The sequence below is a fragment of the Falco punctatus genome, assembly GCF_963210335.1.
Source record: "Falco punctatus genome assembly, chromosome: 8".
Lineage (NCBI taxonomy): Eukaryota > Metazoa > Chordata > Aves > Falconiformes > Falconidae > Falco > Falco punctatus.
Window position 1 is genome coordinate 46,028,990 of NC_137588.1, and position 22,417 is coordinate 46,051,406.

At 55.4% G+C, this 22,417-nt stretch overlaps 1 protein-coding gene across 9 annotated transcripts in view; it reads left to right on the forward strand.

The window, feature by feature from the left end:
- SIL1 (SIL1 nucleotide exchange factor) overlaps positions 1–20,991 on the forward strand; it is a 97,081-nt gene extending 76,090 nt beyond the window's left edge. For all 9 annotated transcript variants that reach the window (XM_080398315.1, XM_080398319.1, XM_080398313.1 and 6 more), the window contains 3 exons: positions 15,965–16,061; positions 18,296–18,460; positions 20,526–20,991. In XM_080398315.1, the coding sequence (XP_080254441.1) occupies positions 15,965–16,061; positions 18,296–18,460; positions 20,526–20,876 (613 nt within the window). In that variant the 3' untranslated portion in view covers positions 20,877–20,991. The remainder of the gene's footprint in view (positions 1–15,964; positions 16,062–18,295; positions 18,461–20,525) is intronic.
- The last annotated feature ends 1,426 nt before the right edge of the window (positions 20,992–22,417 follow it).

The following is a 22,417-nucleotide window of genomic DNA, read 5'->3' on the forward strand; positions in this document are numbered from 1 at the left end:
GTTGTCATAGCAGCACCGCATCGCCCCGTACCACGAAGTCTCTGTCACTGTTAATTGTGAGACGGGAGGATCAGTTTGGCAGGTTTTCTAGTGGGGATTAGGCCAAAAGGTCCCTTCTGAACTCTGTTGAATGCAGTTTCTTTCAGAAGATAATAAAACTTGGTAGTCACAGGAAATTTCTGAAGAGGGAAGCTTTGCATGGATAGCGGAGAGAGGGAGAGCACTCCTTACGGAGCGCAGCTCTTCCCATTCATGCTCAGACACTACTTGCATCAGGAGAAAACCAGCCAGAAGTGCCAAGGGAGCGTGTAAACCGGTTGATACGTGGTTAAGGAAACCTGTCAGTACCTCACACCTCCTAACCTTGGAGGTCCGAAGCATGTCAAAGACCCCTGCTACCATCGTGCTCCAAGTTGCTGCTGGGAGAGGAGGAGGAGGAGGATGTCCTGAGGGAGCGAAGGGCTGGTTTGGCGCTGGGGGGGTGCGGGGCCAGCAGGGTGCTGGTGTGTGCGGGGGGTGCATGGACGGGCATGTGTAGGATCTGGTGTAGGTGAGTGTGTCCCTCACTCAGCAGGGACCAAGGGGAAGCCCTGGTGTGGCCAACGTGCCCCTTTGCTGTGTGAAGGGGTGCTGCCCATCACCCGCAGCTGCGTGGGGCCTTCCAGCACCTCGGGCTGCAGGTCTGCTCCCTGACAGCCACTCCGTCCTCACTCTGTTTGCTCACTGCGTTAACAATTAGCGAGGTTGAAAGGTGTTAAAGCAATCCAAGGGCTAAAATTGATAGTATCTCAGCAGGCTGGTGTCTGCTGGGCTCGTGAGGGCCACCCAGCAGGTCAACTTCTGTGTCAGTGGGGTCTTTGCCATCAAGGAAGACCATACTGTTTTTCAGCAATGTGCTGGAAGAGTTTTATAGGGGTTGCTCTGGTGGTGTGGGTGAGAGATGTGTGTGGCAGAAATGATCTCATCATGCTGTTCACCCGGCGGGTCCTCGGGCAGCCACGTGGCCCTGCTGCAGGAGACGTAGCCATGGTGGCTTGAGGAGGGCAGAGAGGCGCCGTGCTGCTCGCGGCTCGACCCAGCGGAGTGATTTATCAGCGCGGGTGCCATCCTTGACTGGCAGGACCTGCCCAAGACACCAGGTCAGCATCTCTGCTCTTGCACGGAATAGCGCCGCGTGGTTGTTTGCCTGGAAGTGGTGGGACCGGCGGTTGTATGTCACCTCCAGGGATGACAGCTCACCCGCAGGCTCGCTGCTGGCTGAGCACGAAGGCAGGGCAGAAGGGCTGGCTGTAAACACTTCCCTGGTCCCTGCGTGCCGAGGGACGGGGATCAGCTGTGCTCCTTCCCAGAGACCTGCTCTCTGCGTACGCGGGGCGGTTTGTCCTCCGCGCCTGTCACGGGGTTTATTCCAGAGCTCTGAAATGTAGCCAGAGTAATCCATGAGCTAAACGTAGGCATGAGTGGCGTTTTTAGAGAATGAAAAAGGAAAAATAAATTCTTACTCCCCTCAATCTCTCCCCCAAAATGAAAAACTCCACTGGCCAAGCCCTGCAAATGAGATTTTGTTGTTTCATATGTGCAGTGAGGAGCCAGATTTCTAAAGGCTGGCTTTCAATTTTACAGGCGTTTATTATAGGCATGAATAATTGCTGGCACTGTGCTACCACTGCTGTTGTTTGCTCTTACGGTTAGGCCAATTACATATGTAAGCCCCTGATCTACAAGCAGAAGCAGAACCAAAGTAGCTTTGAGGCCATTTTTAAGAACGAGTAACGTGTCCGCAGGCAGCTGTGGGTGCCCGGAGCTGTGCCGCGAGACACGGGGTCCATTGCCATAAATGCGTGGACCCGGGTTGTCCGTAGCATTATGCGGCATGTGCTGTCACAGCGCGGCGTGAAGGACGCAAACTTGGATGAGCATTTGAGGGGCAGGAACTTGCCCAGAATCATCCCATAGCAAGTGTTGTAGAAGGTTCATGCTGCGTTTGGGGAATTCACGGGGAACGCGTGTGGAAGAGAGAGAATTTGAGCTCAACATGAAGGTTCTGCAAGATGGATTTAAACAAAGCCTGTTCAAGTCCTATTTCCCAGCATGGCAGTTGGTTTGTCTCCAGTTCTTACTGTCCCGTGAGCCCCCCTTGGGGAGAAGGATGGGTGCCATCCATTGCTGAATTTCGTATTGATCAACAGAGATCAAACTGAGCGTTTTTTCTTGCTTCTGCACCATAGGCAGAAGAAGAGTGGGGAGGAGGCAGATCAGTGTGGTGGCTGATTCTCCATGGGGTGATGGTTTCCAGACTGCTGTTTGGGTGGGTCACATCACCCATGGTACCTGTTGAGCTGGACTCTGCGTCGCCTGGCTGTGCTGGTGCTGCTGGGGGTGCCGGTGGGGTAAGGTGAAGAGCCAGCCCAGACGGTGAGGGAGGAGGAAGAGCTGCACTGATCCTTCCTGCACCAGTGGCAAGCTGGTGTCCTTGCTGCTGGGGGGAGCGGGAAGGGAGGGATGTGAGTAAGGAGGGAAGGCAGGAGGTTTGTGGATGCTGATCTCATCGTCACAAATCAGTAGTGGATATTGTCTGTGGGAGGTAAGAGCAGCTCCGCTTGGGAAGGAGCCAGCGCTTCACACGCCAGGGGATGGCCGAGGGAGGGTGATGCACTTGTGTCGTTAGTCACTAGCGCCGAGCAGGCAGTTTCTCATCTTGTAGGGTTTGTGTACTCAGCTGGAGGCCGTGGCACCCTCCGTTGGGCAGACGGCCCAATATCAGCCTGGCTGCTGTGTGCTGAGCTGATGGACGCTGGCAAGGAGACGCTCCATGCCAGCTCAGTGCAGGGCGCTCCCATGTGGGTTCACCGGTGTCCGACTGGGACGGAGGCATCAGTTCAGGACCGTCGGTTCCTGCGGTGATTTCCTTAAGCATCTACCGCTTCTGAGGGCAGATGCAGCACCCCATCACCCCCAGGGCAGGCAGAGCACCTGGCAGCAAGGTCTGTGCCCTCAGCAGACCCACTGGGCAGCGGCTTCCCTCTCTCCTTGGCGCAAGGCAGATGTGAGTGCAGGCCCAGATTTGTTTACTAGGCTGCGACCAACTGGGGTTTTACGTCCCGATAATTACTGCCACGTCTTCTCTCCTCCTGCGCCTTCACAGCACATGTGTGAACTTCTGGTTGTGTCACCTTCCCATCCTTTCTTAACGAAGTCTAGCAGTGGGAAGTGATCATCACAACTAACATTTGTGTAGTGTATGTCTTTCCGCAGTTCCAGAGCGTTGAATAAATTGAACCCCGCTTCCTCCTTCACCCTTCGTATTCAAGCCGTTTCGGAATCCAGGAATCTCATCGTCTGCAATGTGTCTCAGTTCTCGGAGCTTTCTGCTGCCCTGGCGATGATTAATCCTTTATCTCCTGCCTTGTAGAGCCCACCTCTGATGCCCGGATCACTGCTCTCCATCACAGAGACAGTGTTCATCTCAAGATCTTTCTGGCTTTTCCCTGTTTCATTGCCAGGCTAAGTCTGTCTGTTGGCTCCCTGCTCCACCGCAGCAGATGAGGGCTTTTTCTTTTTGCCTTCAGGGTCATTAAAACTTAATTTGCATGTCAGCTTTCTTTGTCAAGGTATCCATTCTCTCCATCTGTCCGTGAGGTAGGACACACTGCTGGAATTCCCTCCTTCTTGCATAATTCGTATTATATGGCATCTTTTGTGCAAAGTGTTCCCTTCTGGAAGTGCTCCCTCTCCTTGCTCTAGCCCTTTCTGAGCATCCAGTTTAGCCGTGGTACCTGCCACAGCTTTGTTACTTATATATGCACATGAATTAATTGCATTATTACCATATTTTATTAGCTAGCTTGGTCATTTTAACTCCTTGACAGCTTGATTCAGGTGTTCGTAGGTGTTTCCTTCACCCTGTCTCTCAAGGTGGGATCCACATCACTTAGCTTCAGTCTCCCTACGTGAGCATCCACCTCAGGCAATATCCAGGCTCCATCTCCAGCCAGGAGAGAGACTCCTCCAAAAGGCAAATCATCCCAACATCAGACAGCAGTCAAAGGCAGCCCCATCTCCCATGGGGCAAATTATAATTTCTGCTTGCTGCTGGCGACCACGAATTCCTCAGACACTTTTCAGAATAGATGCAGCCCCTTTCAGAGTGACTTGAAAGCCCGGGACTGTAGGCTTGTTTCTCTGGATTAGCCTGGGCAAATCCTGTGGAAGTAGAGAAGCAGTGGCTGGGTCTCCAGGGTTGCGCAGACCATGGGCTGGAACATGTTACTGAGGGAGCCCAGGCAGCTTGGCTGAGCTATAGATGTCTTAATTTTAGGTGTTTAATGTTGAGCCAGATGAATCTGACACTTAGAAAGGTTTGGGGAAATGTTTCCATCTTATTTTGTATTTAGAAAATATAAAGGTATATAGCGAATGTTTAAAAAACAACAACAGTAATAACAGTAATTATAGGTGGGTGCAATTTTCCTTTATCTTTTAACTGAAGTTGCTAGAAAAACTACTGCTGTGCTGATACTTGGCAGGGACACTACTGCGAGTACCCACTTGTTTCTGAAAAATGCTGTTGGATTTTTAATGACCATCAGCAGTACAACCTTGATTTTTAAATGTCATCCTAAATGTAGCGGTTCCAGCCTCCTCTGCTGTGGCATGTGGGTGTTTGAGTAGGGATGAATCAGAAAGCAGAAAGAATTGCTGGTGCTTTCTGTGACTCGCAAGCTTTCCTCCAGGGCTTCCCACCCAGGAACTGGCTTGAATCGTCTGTGGGTTGTGTTGCAGCATCGCAGTCCCTAGTCCCGTGGCAGCACTCCTGCTGTCGCTCTCCCCTCTATTAATGGGTGATTAAGTTGCACGATGCAGAATGAGTTCGTTAGATTTCTGCAGGAGCTGGTGTTCTACAGGTCATGCTTTCTGTTTATCAAAACCAGATAAATAAAAAAAAGGTTTCCCAGCTTTTGCAGATGCAGGTTTTCCATTCTCTCTCTGGCTGGAAGCATTCCCCAGGCTTCGTTTTTGGAGCTGAAATCTGTGCTTGGCATTTGCAAGATGGTGATTTGCTTTTGTAAATGGAGCAAAGTCTCGTTTTTGAATCATGACTCAGTGAAACAAATCTACTTTTCTTGCCTAAAATGATCCTAATAGCAATGTTAAACCCTGTGGGACTCAACAGCCGGAGTTTAAAGCATGACATTGCGGTGGGTGTGATTCTCCCTGTGATCCAGCATCTTCCCTTGCCAGTGGAGAAGCAGGGGTGGGTTGAGATGAGGCTCATAAGTGATGGGTGGATCGGTTGTTTAGGAGCAATACCTTCGGTGTGGCACCCCGGTGTGCTCCAGGGCACGTCCGTGAGCGAAACGGGTGGGAGATGATAGAAAGATTTGCTTGATGTAAGGCACTGCCTTGCTCGGCTACGGGAGGAATGCAGGGAGTTGTGAAACAGATGGCAGGGTTAAAATAGGACAGTGCATTGCAGAGATGCTGCTGGAAGGGAGAGAAGTGAAGTGCCTGTTCTCACACTTCGCTTTGTGTCTCGTGGAAGAGCTGGAGAGTGCCTGCGCTCCGCTGGCATTCCCAACAGGGATACGCCAGGCAAAGGCGCTTTTTTGCCTTTTTCTTTTTTTTTTTTTTAATATTATTAGCACTCGTCTTAAAGAAAAATCAGCTCAAATGAGCAAGTAAACAAACGAAGCGAGTAACGGTCGAAGGTCTTAGCCTCAGGCCTCGTTTTACCGTCTCTGGAGATTATTAGTGGGATGTGTTATGTAGGTACTCGCTGCTGCTGGAGAACGGGAGCTGCAGTGTTAGCAGCCCGGTGGGGAGCACTAAAGCTTTCTTCTTGCTGCGCTCTCCGACAGCTTTTTGCAGTGATTTCCTGTTACCTAAGGTGTGTGAATGGGTTTTGTTGGAATTCTTGAGTAACTCCGCATGCCTTGAATCATGCGCAGCGCGGTGTGGCAGACCTCGCGGGGATGCTTCTGTGCGGAGCTGCCCCGCTGTGGGTTACGGCCGCAGAGGGGTCAGCTGGGGGGTCTTGCGGCAGCAGCAAACAGGACGGTGGGGCCTTGGGTGTTCCTGCGTTTGCCCCCATCCTGGGCCAGTTCCGTTTTGGAGCCAGGAGGCTGGAGGCGTGCAGAGAGGAGGAGTGTGAAGAAGGGGAGGAGCGGGGAGGCAGGAGCCCAGCACTCACACTCGCACCCTGGAGCGGCTGCTTATGCTCCTGGGAGCGCTTCACTTTCCCTGTCTATAAATCAGGGGTGCTTTGAAGCCCCTGTGATGAAAAACACTGGATGAGCTCGGGGACGTGGTATTAATCCTGCAATATTGTTCTTGTTCCTTGCCGTGTTGTGATTTTTTTAAAGGAAATACAACACAATTTTTGTGGGCTATGGCTAAAATGGCATGGAAATAAATGAGTTCTGCTTGCACTTGTAGAGAATTGCTTGCTCTTTATTAACGCGTCCTCCGGCGAGACAGGCCCCGTCCTTAGGCACTGATATGCATTTGACCTATGGTAAAATAACAGGCTTTCAGAAATGCATAGGGAGTGTTTTGTAAGCATGGCACATACAGGCATAAGGTTGATTTACGCCTCAAAATAAAGCATCGGTTTGGGTGATTGAGCGCTGGGGGGAGTTCCTGTAATGTCCTTCTCCATGCGCCATGGAGCACTTGCTCATACCTACCTGGAAAGATCAGTCATTCAACACGTTGTGCTGGAAGGGAGCTCACCCGGTTCCCTTGATTGCTGCAGATGGGGCATGAGTCACCTCGTCCAGCCCTTAAATCACAGCGGGCTGACAAACCCCCACCACGAGCGGCTGCCCGGGCGCATCCCTCACCAGCAGAATGGAGAAGATGGGCTACTGGCCTCGGCGGCGCCGCTTCGTACCCTTCCTCTGAAAGGCTCCTCCGGCTCCGTGCTGGCAGTAGCCCTGAGAATCCAAACCCCTTTGCTTTTTGATCATAAAGTAATGTATGGGTCTTTGATTAAACGTGGGTGTTCGATTTGTGGAAGCTGAGCTGGCATCTGAGGCTCTTGCAAGCTGCACCCCTCCACTGGGCTGGGTCGGTGGGACACCGAGGTGCACAGCCCCCCTCAAGCAGAGCGGCTGGTCCCTGGCCTCGGCACGGGGGTTGGCACAGCTGGGATGTATGCACTGGCACCAGAATACAGCCCGGAGCCAAGGGTCAGGGGAAGAGAGGGGCTTTGGGGGTGTCCTCAGGAGCCTCACGCGTGCCTGGGCTGGCGTTGTCACTGTCTGTGACCTCCAGCCTGTTTCATGGTACCTGTTCCCCTTCAGATAGAAACACAGCCTGTCGCTTTGCTGTTTGTGTGCGTTCAGCGGCGCAGTCTGGCGCGGTTATTTTGTTATGGCAGCGAAGGTTTTATTGTTCAGAGCTGGTGTGCGCTCTGCCGCTCCGCTCCGCAGGGGTGAGGATGAAGAGGGGCTTCGCTGCGCCCTGGCAGGGTCCCTGGGCGTGCATCGCTCCTCGCGCGGCCATGGTGCTCCGGGAGATCCCTTGCTTTGGCTGACTCCAATGAGCGCCCTGGCTGCGCCGCCCGCTCCCCAGCGGCTGGGCCACCAGCTCTGGCTGCGGGGGCTTTCTGCACCCCTGCGAGGTGTCTTGCTGCAGTAAATTCACTATTCTGTATTTTTATTTAATTACTTACTTTTACAGCTCTTTGTATAAATCTAATTATCCATCTGTTATGGTACGTTACAGCACTGCTGCTTGTCTGATGTTTTTTGGTGTTTTTTTTCCTCTTCCAAAGCATTAGCCGCCCCAGCCCTGCGCCGCCTGGCCTCCGGGGGGGCAGGTCCCCTCGCCACCGCTCTTGACCCCGGCCATGCCGTGACGAGTTGCTCCGCTGTGCGCTCCAGCCCGAAGCCATTGTGCCTGCAAGGGCCAGAAACTCACGCTGGGTAATTCCCGCTTGCCTCCTGTGTCTGAGAGCAGGCTTTTCCCCAGTTAAACCCAGTGCCACTGCCCCCCCAGGGACTTGGGGTTGTCTGTGAGGGGGTATCACACCCCGTGCTTTCAGCAGGGAGGTTGTAGGCTCCTGAGAAGCTCAGTTCTCCCTGGCTGGAGCCGGGGCCGCAGGTCGATAGCGAGCTAGGGTTCCCCCAGCTTCTCCCAGGCAGCCTGCCACACCGTTCCCTGTCCCTGGGGTGACTCATGCTCCCTGGGTCCCGGTGTCACATTAGCCCATCAAAATCACAGAATCACGTACTCAGCGCTAACTTATTCTCTGCTTCTGTTCTCTTCTTAGCAACAAATACTCAATAACCTAATTGCTCATTAAAAAACATACTTGCATCTAGGTAATCCATTATGTCACGTTGAGACGTGTTGCTCTCGCAGGGATGCTGCTGCTCCCCCACTACTGCGATGAGCGCCTGGCTTGGTAGAAAGTGAGAAGGCAGCATTGCATTGAAGTGGAGATTTTCATCTTCTCAGGGATTTTTTTTTTTTATATCTCTCCTATATTCTGTGCTTTTGAACATCTAACATCTCTTTTATGCCTCACATCTTTCATATGAAATTGTTGTATTGTGTTGCCTATTGAAACCTCGTTTTTCTTTTGTCAGATTTTCCCCCCTCACCCCTGCTTTCTTCTTCGCTGTATTTTGATCGGCATAGCTACTTAAGGCTCCATTTTTCTGTGTGGTTTTTAATCTCCTTAAGTCGTAGCTCTGAAGGTCTTTGTGATCAACTCCAAGCTCAGACCTGGTGCTTGGCGAAGAGGCTTTCTGGGCCAGTTCTGCCACACGCGGACCTCGCTGGGGGCATTGGGGGTGCTTGTGCTTTGCCCTCCTCCTCCAGCTCTGAACGGTAGCAGGCAGCCTTGTTGGAGTTATTTTATTATTACACTCCGCATCTCATATTGCGCATGCAAACGTCCTTTCCGATAGCTCGGCAATAACGGGGAGCCTCTGTGCTCAGCACGTGTCGGTGTGAGAGGTTCACCCTGCACTTAAGCCCCCTTTGCTGGTGTCCCGGCAGAGCCAGCGTGGCGGTTTCAGAGGGCGAGGGGGCTGCGGAATTGTTCGCGTTGAGTCGTCCCAGTTGTCCTCCTCTTAAGAACAAAGTTTGGAAGGGGATGTAGCCATCCGGTGTGCGTGTACCCGGGAAGCAGTGGATTTGGAGCCGGCTGGGCCCGCTTCAGCTGCTCCGCAGTTATTTTCCATGGGGATAGTTCCTGCTATAGCCAGTGCTTTGAACGCTCCCCATGTGTCACTTCTCACTTGGCCTATTTTAATGCTTTTTTTTCTTGCCTTTTTTTTTTTCTTCTTAAACCTGCAATCTAAAATTCAGTCGTGCAAGTATTAACAAGCTGCTTATCGTCCCGCCTCTTTCTTCTGCCCTTATTCAGAGTCTCAGATTTACAGCTCTAGCTCAGGCTGGAATTACTGAATTCCAGTCGAGCCTTTAAACGTTGACGTTGTAACCATCAGTTTTATCTCTCTCTCTATTATTTGTCAAGTAATTTTAACGTGCATATAATTACAAGAGCTGTCAGAAATCCAGATACAGAGGCCTGTGAAAAAGTCAGCCTTTTCACGTGTGACCCTGCTTGTACTGGTTTGCAGGACTTACCAAAACGACCTTTTCCATTGCCATTCACGTTCTTACCCAGGTGTGACGGCTCGAGGGGCACGAGGGGCCAGGAGGGCTTGGAGCTGTAGTGCCCTTGCAGGCACGTTTCAGTGCCACTTAACTCTCCTGCGAGCAAAGCATCGGTGCACTCCCGTTTTCTTTGTTAACAGATTTTGGAGTGAAAACTGGGAAGGGCAAGGTAAGCCCTGCTGCCTTGCTGCCTGTTTCTGATCCTCAGGTTATAGCACAAGCTAAATAGACTACACTAAATTTTTTAGGTTGTTTCACAGACTTACAGTCTTTGATCCCTGGCTTTGATTTCCCACGCAGCATCGCAGACCACTGGTTCTGATGAGAGAAAAGACCCATTAAGTCCTGTCTAGCTTGGTGATTATCCTGCCTTTTCACCATCGCACCGGGCTTTCATCAGAGCATGAGCTCTCCACGTCCCTCCTGGCACCCTGGGGAGGGTGCTGGTGCAGCTCAGCACCGGCAGCCACCACAGCAGGTGTGTGCCGGTGCCACGCGGCACGCTGCAGCCGGGGCAGGTGAAGCGCTGTGCTCAGCACCCTGCTCTGCCAGGCAGGAGCATCCCCTCCAATGCCCTCCCCCATTCGCACCCCTTCTTGGTCTTTGCCTGGCTTCAGCAGGATGCTCAGAGTAAGGAGGTGACCCTTTTTTTTTTTTCCTAGGGTCTCGTGTGGTTTCTACAAGCAGCAGGCCAAGAAATAAATATCCTGTGTGTGTCCTTGCCAGAGCAGTAGAGACAAGGGCGTTTGCCTGCCTGCCCTGCTCTGTGCTTCCCAGTCCCCAGGTCCCTCCACACCACTTGGCTTTCCTTTTCCTTTTTTTAAATTTAAATCTAATTTTGCTGTCATATTGCATGTTCCCACCTAACTCAAGAGCCACTGTTGCCTCAGGGCTGTGTTGCTGCTTTTCAGTCTTCCCACGCCCCTCGTGTGTGCAGTCTGGAAAAACTTTGGAAAGTCTCTCCAAAATTTGTGCACGTGTACTTGGGGTCACGCTAGGAGGAGCAGGGTAAGGGTATCGCTTAACGGATAGTACTCGTTAAAAAATCCCTTCTTCAGCAAAACGGGAGCTGGTTCTGTGTAATGAATTTGCTGGTGAAATGGTAGGGAAGCGCATGTTGGATTTTCAGGAGCAACAGCGGCGTTCCCCGAGCTGGTGCTGCTCCTTGGCACGCCGAAGACAGTGTCCAGGGAGCAGGGGCAGCTGTCGCACCAGTGGGTCCCTAATAGCCCACCTGCACAGTGTGGGGCGATTGCAGTGCGTGGGGACCGCGCGGGAGGCTGGAGGGCTCTGATCCCAGCGTGTGAGACCATGGCTCCTCCAGGAGCCTCCATCGTGCTGGCAGGTCCTCTGGTGTCATCCCTGTCCTGTCATCCCCGTCCTAAGGTCTTGCTGCTTCCACAAAGAGCTTTAATGGAAGAAAAAAAGGAAGAAGGATGCAAACGTCTTGAGCTGGCAGCTTGTGGAAGGTGCTGGGTCCCATCTGCCTGATGGTGCCTTCACCACCCACCCAAGGCAGGACCTGCTACCCGGCACCGGGGTGCCGCGGCAGCTTCATTGCAATTTTGCTCCGGTAGTGCTGATCACAGTGCCTCAGCCCTTGTTTTTATTACTTTTGCTTCTCTCGCCGTGCACTGTTGAGGCTTGTGGTGTTCTGGCAAACAAGCCTTGACTGTAATAATTTCTGGCCCCTTATGGGAAGTTGTAACTCCAACGCAATGAAATATAAACTGGCAGAAAATGGAGTGGTTCCTTCTGCCGTTGCAAGCTGCAGCAGGCAAGCTTAGATGGAGATTTTCTCTTGGCTTTCCCTCCCCTGCTTTTGTTTTTTCCCCTCTCCATCAAAGGGCATAATCACCCTCCTCCAGCCCCCGAGAGGGAAACGTGCTGATGAAATGGCACAGTAAATCTGTGCTCGGCAGTGTCACAGCTCCAGGAGCTTCAGAAGGAGGTGACAGTGGGAAACCTGGATGTTGTTTGTCTTGTGGTCAAAAAGGCGCGTCGTAAGCGCTGCAGAGTTCTTGCGAGGGCATGGATGGCAGCCCCATCGCTCCTGGGGGAGCCTGGCTGAGGGGCATGGGGAGAAGCAAGGGGGTCTGCAGGCAGCAGGACATCGTGAGTCGGGGGGAGGATCAGCCTGAGCTGGGACTGGAGAGCAGAGCACAGACCATACCCTGCGCCCTGGGAAAGAGGGTATCATCCCCAGGATCCCTATCAAGAGGGTCTGGTGGCCCATGCCCAGAAGTGTTCAGAAGTTCTCTCATGATCTGGGATGGATGGCCCATGTCTCAAGAAGCTCAGGAACTTCTGCTGAAGACCAAAGCCCACCTTGCAGGGACCAAAGCTTTCTCAGGAGCTGCTCGGAGGTGATGGTGTGGGCATCTGTGGGCACTAGAGATTCCTGCTGGTCTCCTCGAGCTCTTCACCCCTGCTCAGCGCATCTTGGCCAGCATGAACACCAGCAGTGTGCCTGTTAACTGCCTGGCCCAGCACCCAGGCAGCGTCTTGCGTGGATCGGATCAGTCATGATGAGCCTGGACTCAGCCTTGTTTTCTACTCCTCAGGAGCAGCGTGAAAGAGAGATGTAAGAGGCGTGGGCAGCATGGCTGGGAGGCCCCAGGACCTCAGGCGTGCAGTGAGAGCCACATCTGGAGGGGATGTGGTGTCACCCCGCAGGGGGGTCGGTCCTCTCAGGGCAAACTGGGGCTGTTTAGCACATGGGGGTCTCACTTGGGAAGCTGCTTGAGCCTGAGCATGGCGCTTGTGTCGGGTCCCCATAGACTTGTGGCTCTTCCTCGCTCGGGTTTGAGGCTGGTTAATCTCATCCATTGAGTGCGCCCCGATCTCTGCCATCACTGCAGCATCACGGGGTGTCGTTGCAGGCTGTATTCCATCCCTGTCCCGGCCTCAGAGTTCCATTTCAGCGAATTTTCTTGTCTGTGCCACCATCCCCTTATCCATTAGCAGATCAGCACAGGTTGAATTTCCCATGCGAGCGCTCCGCAGTCTGTCTTATATTTGTTTTGTTCAGGCTGCTTTTCCCTGGGCTTGGCAGTGTAATTTGTACAGATCTCTGCTGAGTTTTCCAAACCTTTAAATGAGCTTTTTTGTTAGCATGAAGCCTGGACTATTGATAGTAGAGACGTTAAACAACAGAAACATTGAGAGACATGCAGCAGAGCAGCACACCTACCATCCAGGAAGGCTTCCTAACCTCTAGAGGTGCTCCTTGGCAGAAGCTCCATGGTTCAGAGATTTAATTAGATCTAATGCTCCAGCTGACCAGCCAAGCATTAAAAGGCATACCAGTTTTTAACTTGCGTCCCTTGCTGGAAGAGCTTTTATTATTTATTTCAGATGGATGTGGCAAAAGAGCTTGGATGTCCCAGACTTAATGTGTTCCTTGAATGGCTCTCTGAGGTCTGCAGCACGGGGGTCTCCTCTCGGCGCAGCTATGCCCAGGAGCAGGGTCTGCCTGCCTGCCGGCTTGCTCTGCACTGACTCTGCTCTCCCTTGGCCGGAGCGACATGCCTGTGAAATTTGGTTGAGTTTTCGGATCAGAAGTTGTATTTTCTGAGTGTCAGTTGCTGACTCTTCCTTGGGGCCTGGAAATGCAGCTGGGATTTCATCACCTCTCATTCACACCGGCCTGGAGCCCCAGTGACAGTGGGGCTGGTGATGCGCTGGGCACAGCCGAGCCTCTGCGCTGCGCCTTCCCCTAGAAATGCTTGAAGCAGAAACAAGCCCAACCCAACTGTACACAGACAAAGCCAGAGACCAAAGCTGTCATAGCTGGAAAAACAGAGCTGAAGAAACCTCCTTCATCCCCCTCCTGCCTGGTTTGCAGCGGTCATCGCAGCAGGAGCGCTCTGGCTGTGCATCTCCTGTAGCAGCTAGCTGGGGCTTGGGGATGCGCAGGGCTCTGGATCACAGCCCTGATGGCTCTGCTCATGTTGGGCAGCCTCTGCAGGAGAAGGTTTCACGCTGTTCTAGTGAGCATGGCCACGCTCAGCCATCCCAGCTCGAGCACCAGCCATGCCCAGCTCAATGCTGAGGGCACCTTCTGCGACCTTGGGAGGTGTTTTTCTTCTTACTGCTGCATTTCCTTACTGCACTGTACGTATTGCGTCTCCAGGCTCCCGAAGGAGTCTAATCATAAGCCGTGGCTATGTCTGGCTTGTACATCCATCTGAACTGAGGGGAGATGCAGGATTTGTTCACTTCTGTAGGGCAGATGTTCCTTATCTCTCGCTCTTTGGAGGTGAGGGTCACGCTTAGGACCTTTGCACCTCCTAGCGTATGTCAAACAGGTCTCCAGCCAACCCCTGGGTGCTCTGGGTGCTGTTTGTCCTCCATCCCAGTGCTGTAGTCTTCCCATCTTTGCCCTGGGAGGGGTCGCTAAGGCTGGATGGGTGCCACGATGCTGCGGGGCTGCAGGACTGTCCCTGTGCTGGAGGGGCCGTGGCTGCCTGTGTGACTGGGGTATGGCTGGAGATGAGGGCAGCAGCAGCAGGCATCCAGCTCCAGGGGCTGCCTGGGGGCAGCTGAAGGTTTTGGGGCTGGGGCTGGTTGCTCGTGTTGACTCCTGACTCCAAAGCCAGACCCAGGCTAGGCCACCAGGGATGCCACCGCTGCTCTGCAGGGGGAGGGGGTTGGCCACGTGGGCCGTTTCCCACCATGTGGAGGTGGAAAAGCACATCCTGCTCCTGCAGGAGGACGCTGCTGCGTCACATGGTGGGGCTGGGGGATTGGCACGTCTTGGTACGTGCATCAGGTCCCACCTGGACCCAGGTGCTACTAGAAGCTGGTTTGCTCCCAGGGCTGCTGGGGCTGCTGCAGTGGCAGCGCATGGAGGTCTGCAGAGCGTGCTGTGAAAATGTCTTCTGCAGGAGGATCCCGAAGCTCCTGGGTTTGTTCTTTCTCCTTCCTGTCCTGTCTGGGCAGGTTATAGATGTCCCCCTCCTCAGCAGGGTGCCTGCGTGTGGCTCTGCCTAGGTGCCTGCTGCAGTAGGATGCAAGTAGGTGAGACGAGTAGGCAGTAGTACCAAGTGGATGAGGAACCTCCTTTTCCTGCCTTGAGATTGACCTGGTAATTGCAGTCAGGAACCTGCACACCCCACCTGCCACCTCTGAGCTGTGGATGACTCTTCGTGGTGTGAGAAGCAAAGCCTGGAAGGGCAGGGCGGGCTGGAGAGGCTGCTGGCACCTTGGCTGAGGCAGATGAGCTTAGTGTTCTGCTGTATTTCTGGGAGCCACAGGTTTAATTCAAAGCTGCTCCCTGCCCAAGTCCATTTGTCTTCTGCTTTTGTTTTTGTATGACCCTGTCTGCCTCTGTCTCTCTTATTTCTTGGATGATGCTCGGTACTGGCTGCTCCAGCAGCTTTCTGGTAGCGGTAAGAGCCGTGGGTGTTTTGCTGTAGCAGGGATCCATGACCTTTGTCTGGCTGCAGTGCAATTGCTGCTTCAAAGTTGAGCAAAGGCTGAAATGCTGGAGCTCTTCCTTGGAGCGCAAGAAACCTGGGATCAGGGATGCAGACAGCTGGTACGTTGTGCTCCAACAGTGAAAGCCCCGCTGAAGAGGGACCCTGTAGCATCTGACCTCCACACCACCTTCAAGGATGTACTAGAAGTGGGGTGGCAAAGTGCTGGTACCGGGGAGCGGTGCAGCCGGCAAGCGCGGCTTGTCTTTGCCTGCCTGCACCTGGGGCAGCTGCTCGCATCCGGAGCTGAAACTCTAGCCTGGCTCTTGTAGACAGGAGGATGGATTTAGCCATTTTGTAGTCCTTGGAGAGAAGTGCTCGGTGCGAGAGGCGTGTGGGTGGTGGGATCAGCCGTAATTTGTGATTCAGAGGTACCAGGGACAAAGCAGGACCTTCCTCCAGGTGAGCTGGAGCACAGGAGCATTTAAATAAATCAGTACATTAACGGCAAGCCAGGAGTGTGAGAGGGGGAACGCAGGAACTGCAATATAAAAGGCTGTCCAGGAGTAGGTGCGGTGTGAAGCGGGAGGGTTGATAGCTGTGAGGGAACCACGGGGAGATGGGTGGGATGTGGGCACGTGGCGGGGTGGCCCGGGTGGCCCTGCGTGCCCTTCCCCAGCCCTGTTGCCATCATTTGGGGTTGCACCAGTCACCCACTGCGTGCGAGGTGGCCCGCAGGGCTTCGCGCCTTCTCCGTAACCGCAGGCTGCGGCCGCTGGGAGCTGGGGTGGGGGTTGCTCTGGGATCGGGCTGGATCGACCCTCGTTCGTGTCTGCTGCGGCACCTGGGGTCTGTCCCACCCTGCTGTGCCTCACACTGTTGCTGACCTGCCTTTTGCTTTGTGCCTGCAGCAACCCCAAAGTGCAGATAGAAGCAATCGAGGGGGGCGCGCTGCAGAAGCTCCTGGTTATTCTGGCTACGGAACAACCCCTGGCTGTCAAGAAAAAGGTGAGCAAGCGGGGATGCACCACTGGGTAAAGCTGGTTTTGTGCTGAACTTGCTGTAAGAGCACTTTGGGACATTGCTGGCATCGTGTGGGATGCTACGCTGTCCCCCCATGCTGGGTGGGTTTTACTCTCCAGGGGTGCGGGAGGGTGGCCCTGGGTGCTGGACCACCCCCAGCAGCCCCAGCTGGCCGGTGCCTACTGGCCCCCCGGCACCGTGGGTCTCACCCCCACTGCCAGCAGCAGCACGCGCGGCAGCTCTGCCAGCCCTGTGGGGACAGGACTCGATGCTGCGGCTGCTCTGGGAGGAAAGGTGAGGGTCCCCATGGCAGGCGTAGCGATCAGAGGCTAACAAACATGGGAGCTGACGTCTGGAAGGAGCTAATTGCTGGAGCCAGCCCCGTGTCCTGCCTCTGGCGGTGGCTCTGGAGCAAGGCGAGCAGCGCCGAGAGCCCCCAGCCAAATGTGCAGTGCTGTCCATCGGGGTGGGGGCTTCCTCACCGCCTCCCTCCTGCCCTCCTCGCCGTACTCCCTGGAGCATGAGATCTCATTACCCTCTCTTCAGCATGTGATGCCACCTCTGTTTACGGGCTGTAAAATTATCTGGCTGCTCCCAAAAGCCCAGCCCCGCTGTTTTAACACGGTGACCTCCTGCAAGAGGGGGTTTGGCAGGGCAAGGAAGCCACCAGCTCTTTCATTCATCTTCCATGCACCTGCTGTTCCGCAAACAGCTGTGTGCTGCCGGTGTTGTAACTAGCCCCTGCAAACATGTTCTCATCCAGTCCATGTAGGAGTGCTCCAGTGAGGGAGAGGCGTGGGAGAGGCTGGGGAGCCCCTTTGCTTTTGGCCGGGGGTGTGAGGAGGTCCTGGCTGGAGAGGTGCACTGCGGGATGCTCCGTGCTCAGAAGTTCCTCCCAGGAGTGCCCATGGCTCAGTCCGGAGCTCGTTTTGGTGTGTGGGGGATAGCTGGGTGTGCAGAGGCCTTTACCAGCATCGCTTGCACCCCTGGGTGGTGGGTGCGGGACCGTTCTTTCCAGCCTGAACACGTCCCGCTGGTAGCCCCTGGAGAAGAGCTCAGGATTGTCCACATTTACGTGTGGCCTTACAAAAACCTCCAAGGGCTGAACCCCTTTTTCCAGGATAGAGGCTTTTAATTTCCAGTTCCCGTGCTGCTTACAGTCTCCTGCAGCCAGGATCCCAAGGACAGGCTGGTGCCCCAGCCCCTTCCCTCACAGGGCAGCAGCCCACGGCTCCCGCTCCGGTGGGTTTTCTGCCCCAGTGCTCGCAGCAGTGCGCAGCAGCAAGGCCAAAAGTGCATCTCTTCCCTCCCCCATCCTTTGGCCTGTGGTTGAAACAGGAGACAAACATCCTCCGATTCACCAGCGGCAGCTCAGAAGATGGAAAATAGAAACAAATGGGACCGGGGAAGACGTGGCTGTCAGCTCCGATCCATCCGTGGGGACCGGGGATGCGCAGTCCACCTCGGTGCGGAGGGGCCGGCTCTGCTTGCTGGCGGGCGCCCGGATGAGCATCCCCGTCCCGCTGCCTGCGGGCAGCATCAGCCCGTCCCCTCTGCAAACCACGGGTGTCAGAACCAGACGAGTGTAAGAGTCAGCTGCTGGCCCCTCGTTGCTTCCTGGTTATAACCCTGTGCCGCTCAAGGCCCAGGAGGCAGGGGCGGGTGGGCTGGTGTCTCTTGCTCGTGGTGCGTGGTGCTGCACCATGACAGAGCCCTGTTTTGGGGCTATGTCCTGGGAAACATCATGGTGTTGTCCTCTGGCCACGTGGGTGCAAGGGAGAGGACATTCCCCGGGTGTCCAGATCATCTCAAGGGGATCAGGCTCTGCTGAGCGGTGCTGGATCCCTCCTTCACCTCGTCCTTAGCCTGTAGCTGGGCTCTGTGCCACGGACCGGCAGGGGCAAACCACATGGAGAAATGGTGGCGTTGGGTCTGTTGGGGGGCTGGCTGCAGGGGCTGTCATTCTAGCACATGCCATGACGGTCTGGGTTGGAGTTTGGGTGAAAGTCACCCAAGTTTGGGCAGCCTCACAGCACCAGGGAGAGCTGGGCTCAGGAGAAAAAGGAGCTCCCGGGGATGCCCCTCAGCAAGGAGAGCTTTGAGCCGTGCACAGGTGGGTTGGAGAGTGTTTCTCCTGTCCCCGTGGGGTGCCATGAAGAGAGGTTGTGCCAAATGTGGCGGCTGCAGCCACGTTGCTGATGGAGCTCTCTCCCTGCCAGGCTCTCTTCGCGCTGTCCTCCATGCTGAGACACTTCCCCTACGCCCAGCAGCAGTTCCTCAAGCTGGGCGGCCTCCAGGTCCTCAGGAGCCTCTTCAGGCAGAAGGGGATGGAGACCCTCCATGTCCGTGTGGTCACGCTCCTCTACGACCTCATCGTGGAGAAGGTGAGGAGCTGGGGGGGGGTCGGGACCCAGCCAGGCACTCCCCACCTCCACCCCCTCCCCACACCACGGGAGCCGCACGAGCATCCGTGCTGGTCTGTGCCGTCAGGATGAGTTTCCCCCAGCCTGCGGGGCACGAGCGCCTGGGAGAGCCCAGCGTGGGCTTAAACCTTTATTTTTCATTAAACTGCTGCCACCGTTTCCACCCGGGGGTGTTTAAATAACAGAACGGCAGGGACACAGACAAGGAGCAGCCTGCGGTGAGCTGGGCTCGGCGTCCAGCCGCCAGCTGCCCCCTGCCCCTCGTCTGCCTGCCCGTCCCTCGCTGGAGCCCAGCCCACAACCTTAAGTGTTTTATTTCCAAATACTGTGGATTACCACTGTAAATGTAAGTTTAAAACCTGTCTTTCCTTGCCATCGCTCGCTGTTTAGTCTGTGTGTTTCTCTTACTCCAGAGAATGGAAATTAAATCCACTTTCACTCAGTTTATAGCCAATTTGCCCTGCAGATTATTACTGCTGTAATACTTGGGTTTCAGGCACCGCGGAGCGATGCCTGCGTTTTAAAACAGCTGTTTTCCAGGAGACTTTGTCAAGGTGCAAATCATTTTAGTGGGTCTCAAACCTTACCAGGTGCTGGCTCCAACGTGCAGCGGTCCATCCTTGTGCCTGTGGGGGGAAGGGTGCCCACGGGGGCGTCTCACCTGCACCGCTTCTGCCCGTCCCGCTGCAGGTTTTACATCAGCCCCATCCGCTCCCCGGCTGCAGGCCTGGCACGTCCTCAGGTTTATGTTCAAATAATGGTTTTTCCCTGTCTTTCGGACTGGGAATGCCGTGTACCAGTGCCGGCCCCTCGTGGAGGAGATGGGGGAGCCGGGGTGCCCGCGGGGCGCAGGGCTGGTGGAGCCGGGGGCAGGTTTGGGCTGGCTGATGGCCATGGCTTGGCTTGAACGTCCTCTGGCCTTGTCCTTGGCAGCTCTCCGTGCTGGAGCGGGTGTTGCTGGGGCTCCGAGTGGCTTTTATTGCCGCCTTCTTTCCTTTTCACCCCAAGTCCTGCGCGGCCGGCAGGGGGTTAGCCAGCAGCTCTCTCGGGGCACTGGGAGAGGGGGGGGTCTCCTTGGCGTTGTCCCTCCTTGTCCCCACTGGGTCCTTCCCGTAAATCCGTGGGACCGAGCCGCTGGCCACCCAGGGTCCCTTCCAAGGTGGTGAATGGGTCACAGAAAATCCTACGGGCACCCTCGGGGGTGCAGGTGGCTCAGCCGGGTCTCGTGGCAGCTCCTGGGCACGCTGCCTGCCCTCTCCTCCCCCAGGGCTGCATTTCTGCTCGCCACCCAGCAGAACCCCTCATCCCCCTGCCAGGGAGCAGCCCTGCGCTATGCAAAAGTAATTAGGGAAGCGAAGACATAATAGTTATTAGAGGGGGCCACCAGCCAAGCCAGGCGGATCCACTGGGGCAATGGAGCCTGTCTGGGGAACTTCATGCTACCCACAGCCACTCGGCCACCTGAGCCCCAAAGGGTGCCCGGGTCGTGGGGGTGGGACGTGTCCCTGCCTCCCCCCGGCGCTGTCGGGGCAGGTCTCCGGCTGGGAGGGGGCTGGCAGCCCCACTGCCCCCACCGTGCTGCTCTGGGCACCCTCACGGCAGGGCTGCGGTGTTTGGGGTCTTCTGGGCTGGGCTGGAAGAGTCAGGTCTGCCCGTGGCTGGAGCAGGGGGGGGGTCTCCATCGGTCCCCCAGGAGCAGCGCAGAGGCTGGCAGCGCGGTGTGCTAGGTGCTGCAGGAGCCTGCCCAGCAGCCTGAAGCAGCAGACGCAGAGACTTTACAGGGTCTTCTGCTGAACTGTCTTCATCTGGAAGTTCTGCTTCCCGGGCCACGTGGTGCTGAACCCCCGGGCACCGGGAGTTTTCCAGGGTGGGCGACCAGGGACACCCAGGGAACCGGGACCAAACTTTGTCTTGGTTTTCTGTTGTAAGTCACTCCCGAGGCAGGTGTTCGGGGTGTGTGGCTTCCTCTCCTGCGGCAGCTGCTGCCTCTTAGGGGCATTAATCCCTGTCCCACCACTTGCCACAGATGCTGCTTGAGGACTCCCAGCACGGAGAGCAGACGGAGGAGAAAATCCAGCAGTACAGGCAAGTCAAGCTGGTCCCGGCGGTGGTGGAGCAGGACTGGTGCGTGGTCGTTTCCAACCTGCTGGCCATGCCGGAGCACGACACTCGGGAGAAGGTCCTCAAGATGGTCGGCGTGCTGATGGCCTTCTGCAAGGAACGCTACCGCGGGGACCAGGCACTCAGCACCACCCTCAGCCTCCTGCGCAGCGAGTACGAGGAGCTGGCAGCGGAGGAGCAGAGGGAAGGGGACAAAGATGGCTATTTCAAGGAACTGCTTGGCTCTGTAAATACCATCATTCAGGAGTTAAGATGAAGAGAGCTGTAGGTGCGGTTCAGTTCCAGATCATTCAGGGTAACAGTGTGAGTTTCGATGGCACCGGTGCGAACGCATTTCTGAATAAACTGCGGGAGTAAATGAGATGCCACCACTGGGCGAGTGTGACAACAGCTTTGTTATTAAAAGACAAGTGGTTGGGGTAGATCTTTTGCATGGGGTACTGCTGGGAAAATAGAGATATATACCTTACGGGGAACGAGGTAGAGTCCCAGCTCGCATTGCCTCCAACCCTGGTACCTTACGCGTGTTCTCGGTCCGTCTGCAGGATTATTCGGGGTGGGAAGGGCAGAGGGATGCAGGACTGGCCTCCGCTGCGTGGAGGGGAGTGTTTGTTCCCGCAGCTCGGATCTGCCTTTGTTCTTGCCTGGCGATGACCCACGGTGTCTGTGATCTTTTATTTTCTTCTGTATAATGCATCTCCGCACTCAGGCAGCACCGTTTGCCTTCGGATTGCTTTGTGCTTGTACAGGAGAGCTGAGTGGTGTTTCCTTGGAATGTTGCATGGAGGGGTGGGCTCTCCGGGGGTCTCTACTCCAGCCTTCCCTCGGAGCAGGACTGTCCCTGGTCAGGCCGGTGTGGCTGTGAGCGCCGCCAGGAAGCCCGGCTGTGCCACCCTGCCTGCACAGGGGCCAGCAGCTCTCCCGCAGCCCCTCGCTGCTCGGGGGCAGCCACGTCCCAGGGGCTGGGGGTTCATACGTGTACCCAAGCCCGGCTGTGGTACGGCCGTGGAACCGCTCCTTCCAGCACAGGGTGCAGCCAGCGGGTGAAGCGCGCTTCGCCCTACAACAGACCATTGAGCTTGTCTGCTTGCCGCCTTCGTGTCTTTGGAGATGGCTTCCAGGGTGATCTCTGGGGTTGGGGGTGGCCAGCCAAGGCGTGTTCGTCCCCGACGCCCAGCAGGCTCCCCTTGCCGGGGTGGCCGTCTCCCTTCACACAGCCCTTGCGGTTGCATCTTCTGCTTCCCTTTCCTCCGGGCTCATGCCCTGTTCCCCCAGCGGTGTCCTTGCAGGTCCCCGTGCTGGATGGGCGGTTGGGGAAGATGTTCTGCCCTGTCCCTGTTGAGCTGGCTCTGTGTCCCCATGTTGTCCTTTCTCAGAAGAATAAGAAATCAAAGTGCTCTGCCCAGCCCCTGGCCTGGAGATGAGTGTTGCCTCCCCCGCCATCAGCAAAGAAGATTATAGAAACGAGAAACTAAATTTTGTCATTTTGTCTGTTTAATTGCAGTGAAAATCCTCTCCTTGTTCTGAACTGTTTTGTAGGGAGAGGCGAGGGGAGGGGAGAGGAGAGAGATTTGGGGTCTGCAACAGACTCAGCAGCACGGCACGGCGGCTTGGGGGTGACACTTGTCTCGCTCCCACCCTGCAGCGGTCATTTTCCTGTAGCAGGATCCTGATAGAACCGGAGTGTGGTGGCAGGCGGGTGCCGACCACTGGCTTGGGCAGTTCAAGCCATTTTCCTGCCGACCCCTCTTTGAGGTGCCTTTTGCGGGGGCAGCAGCTTTATCCCTGCAGGCTTTG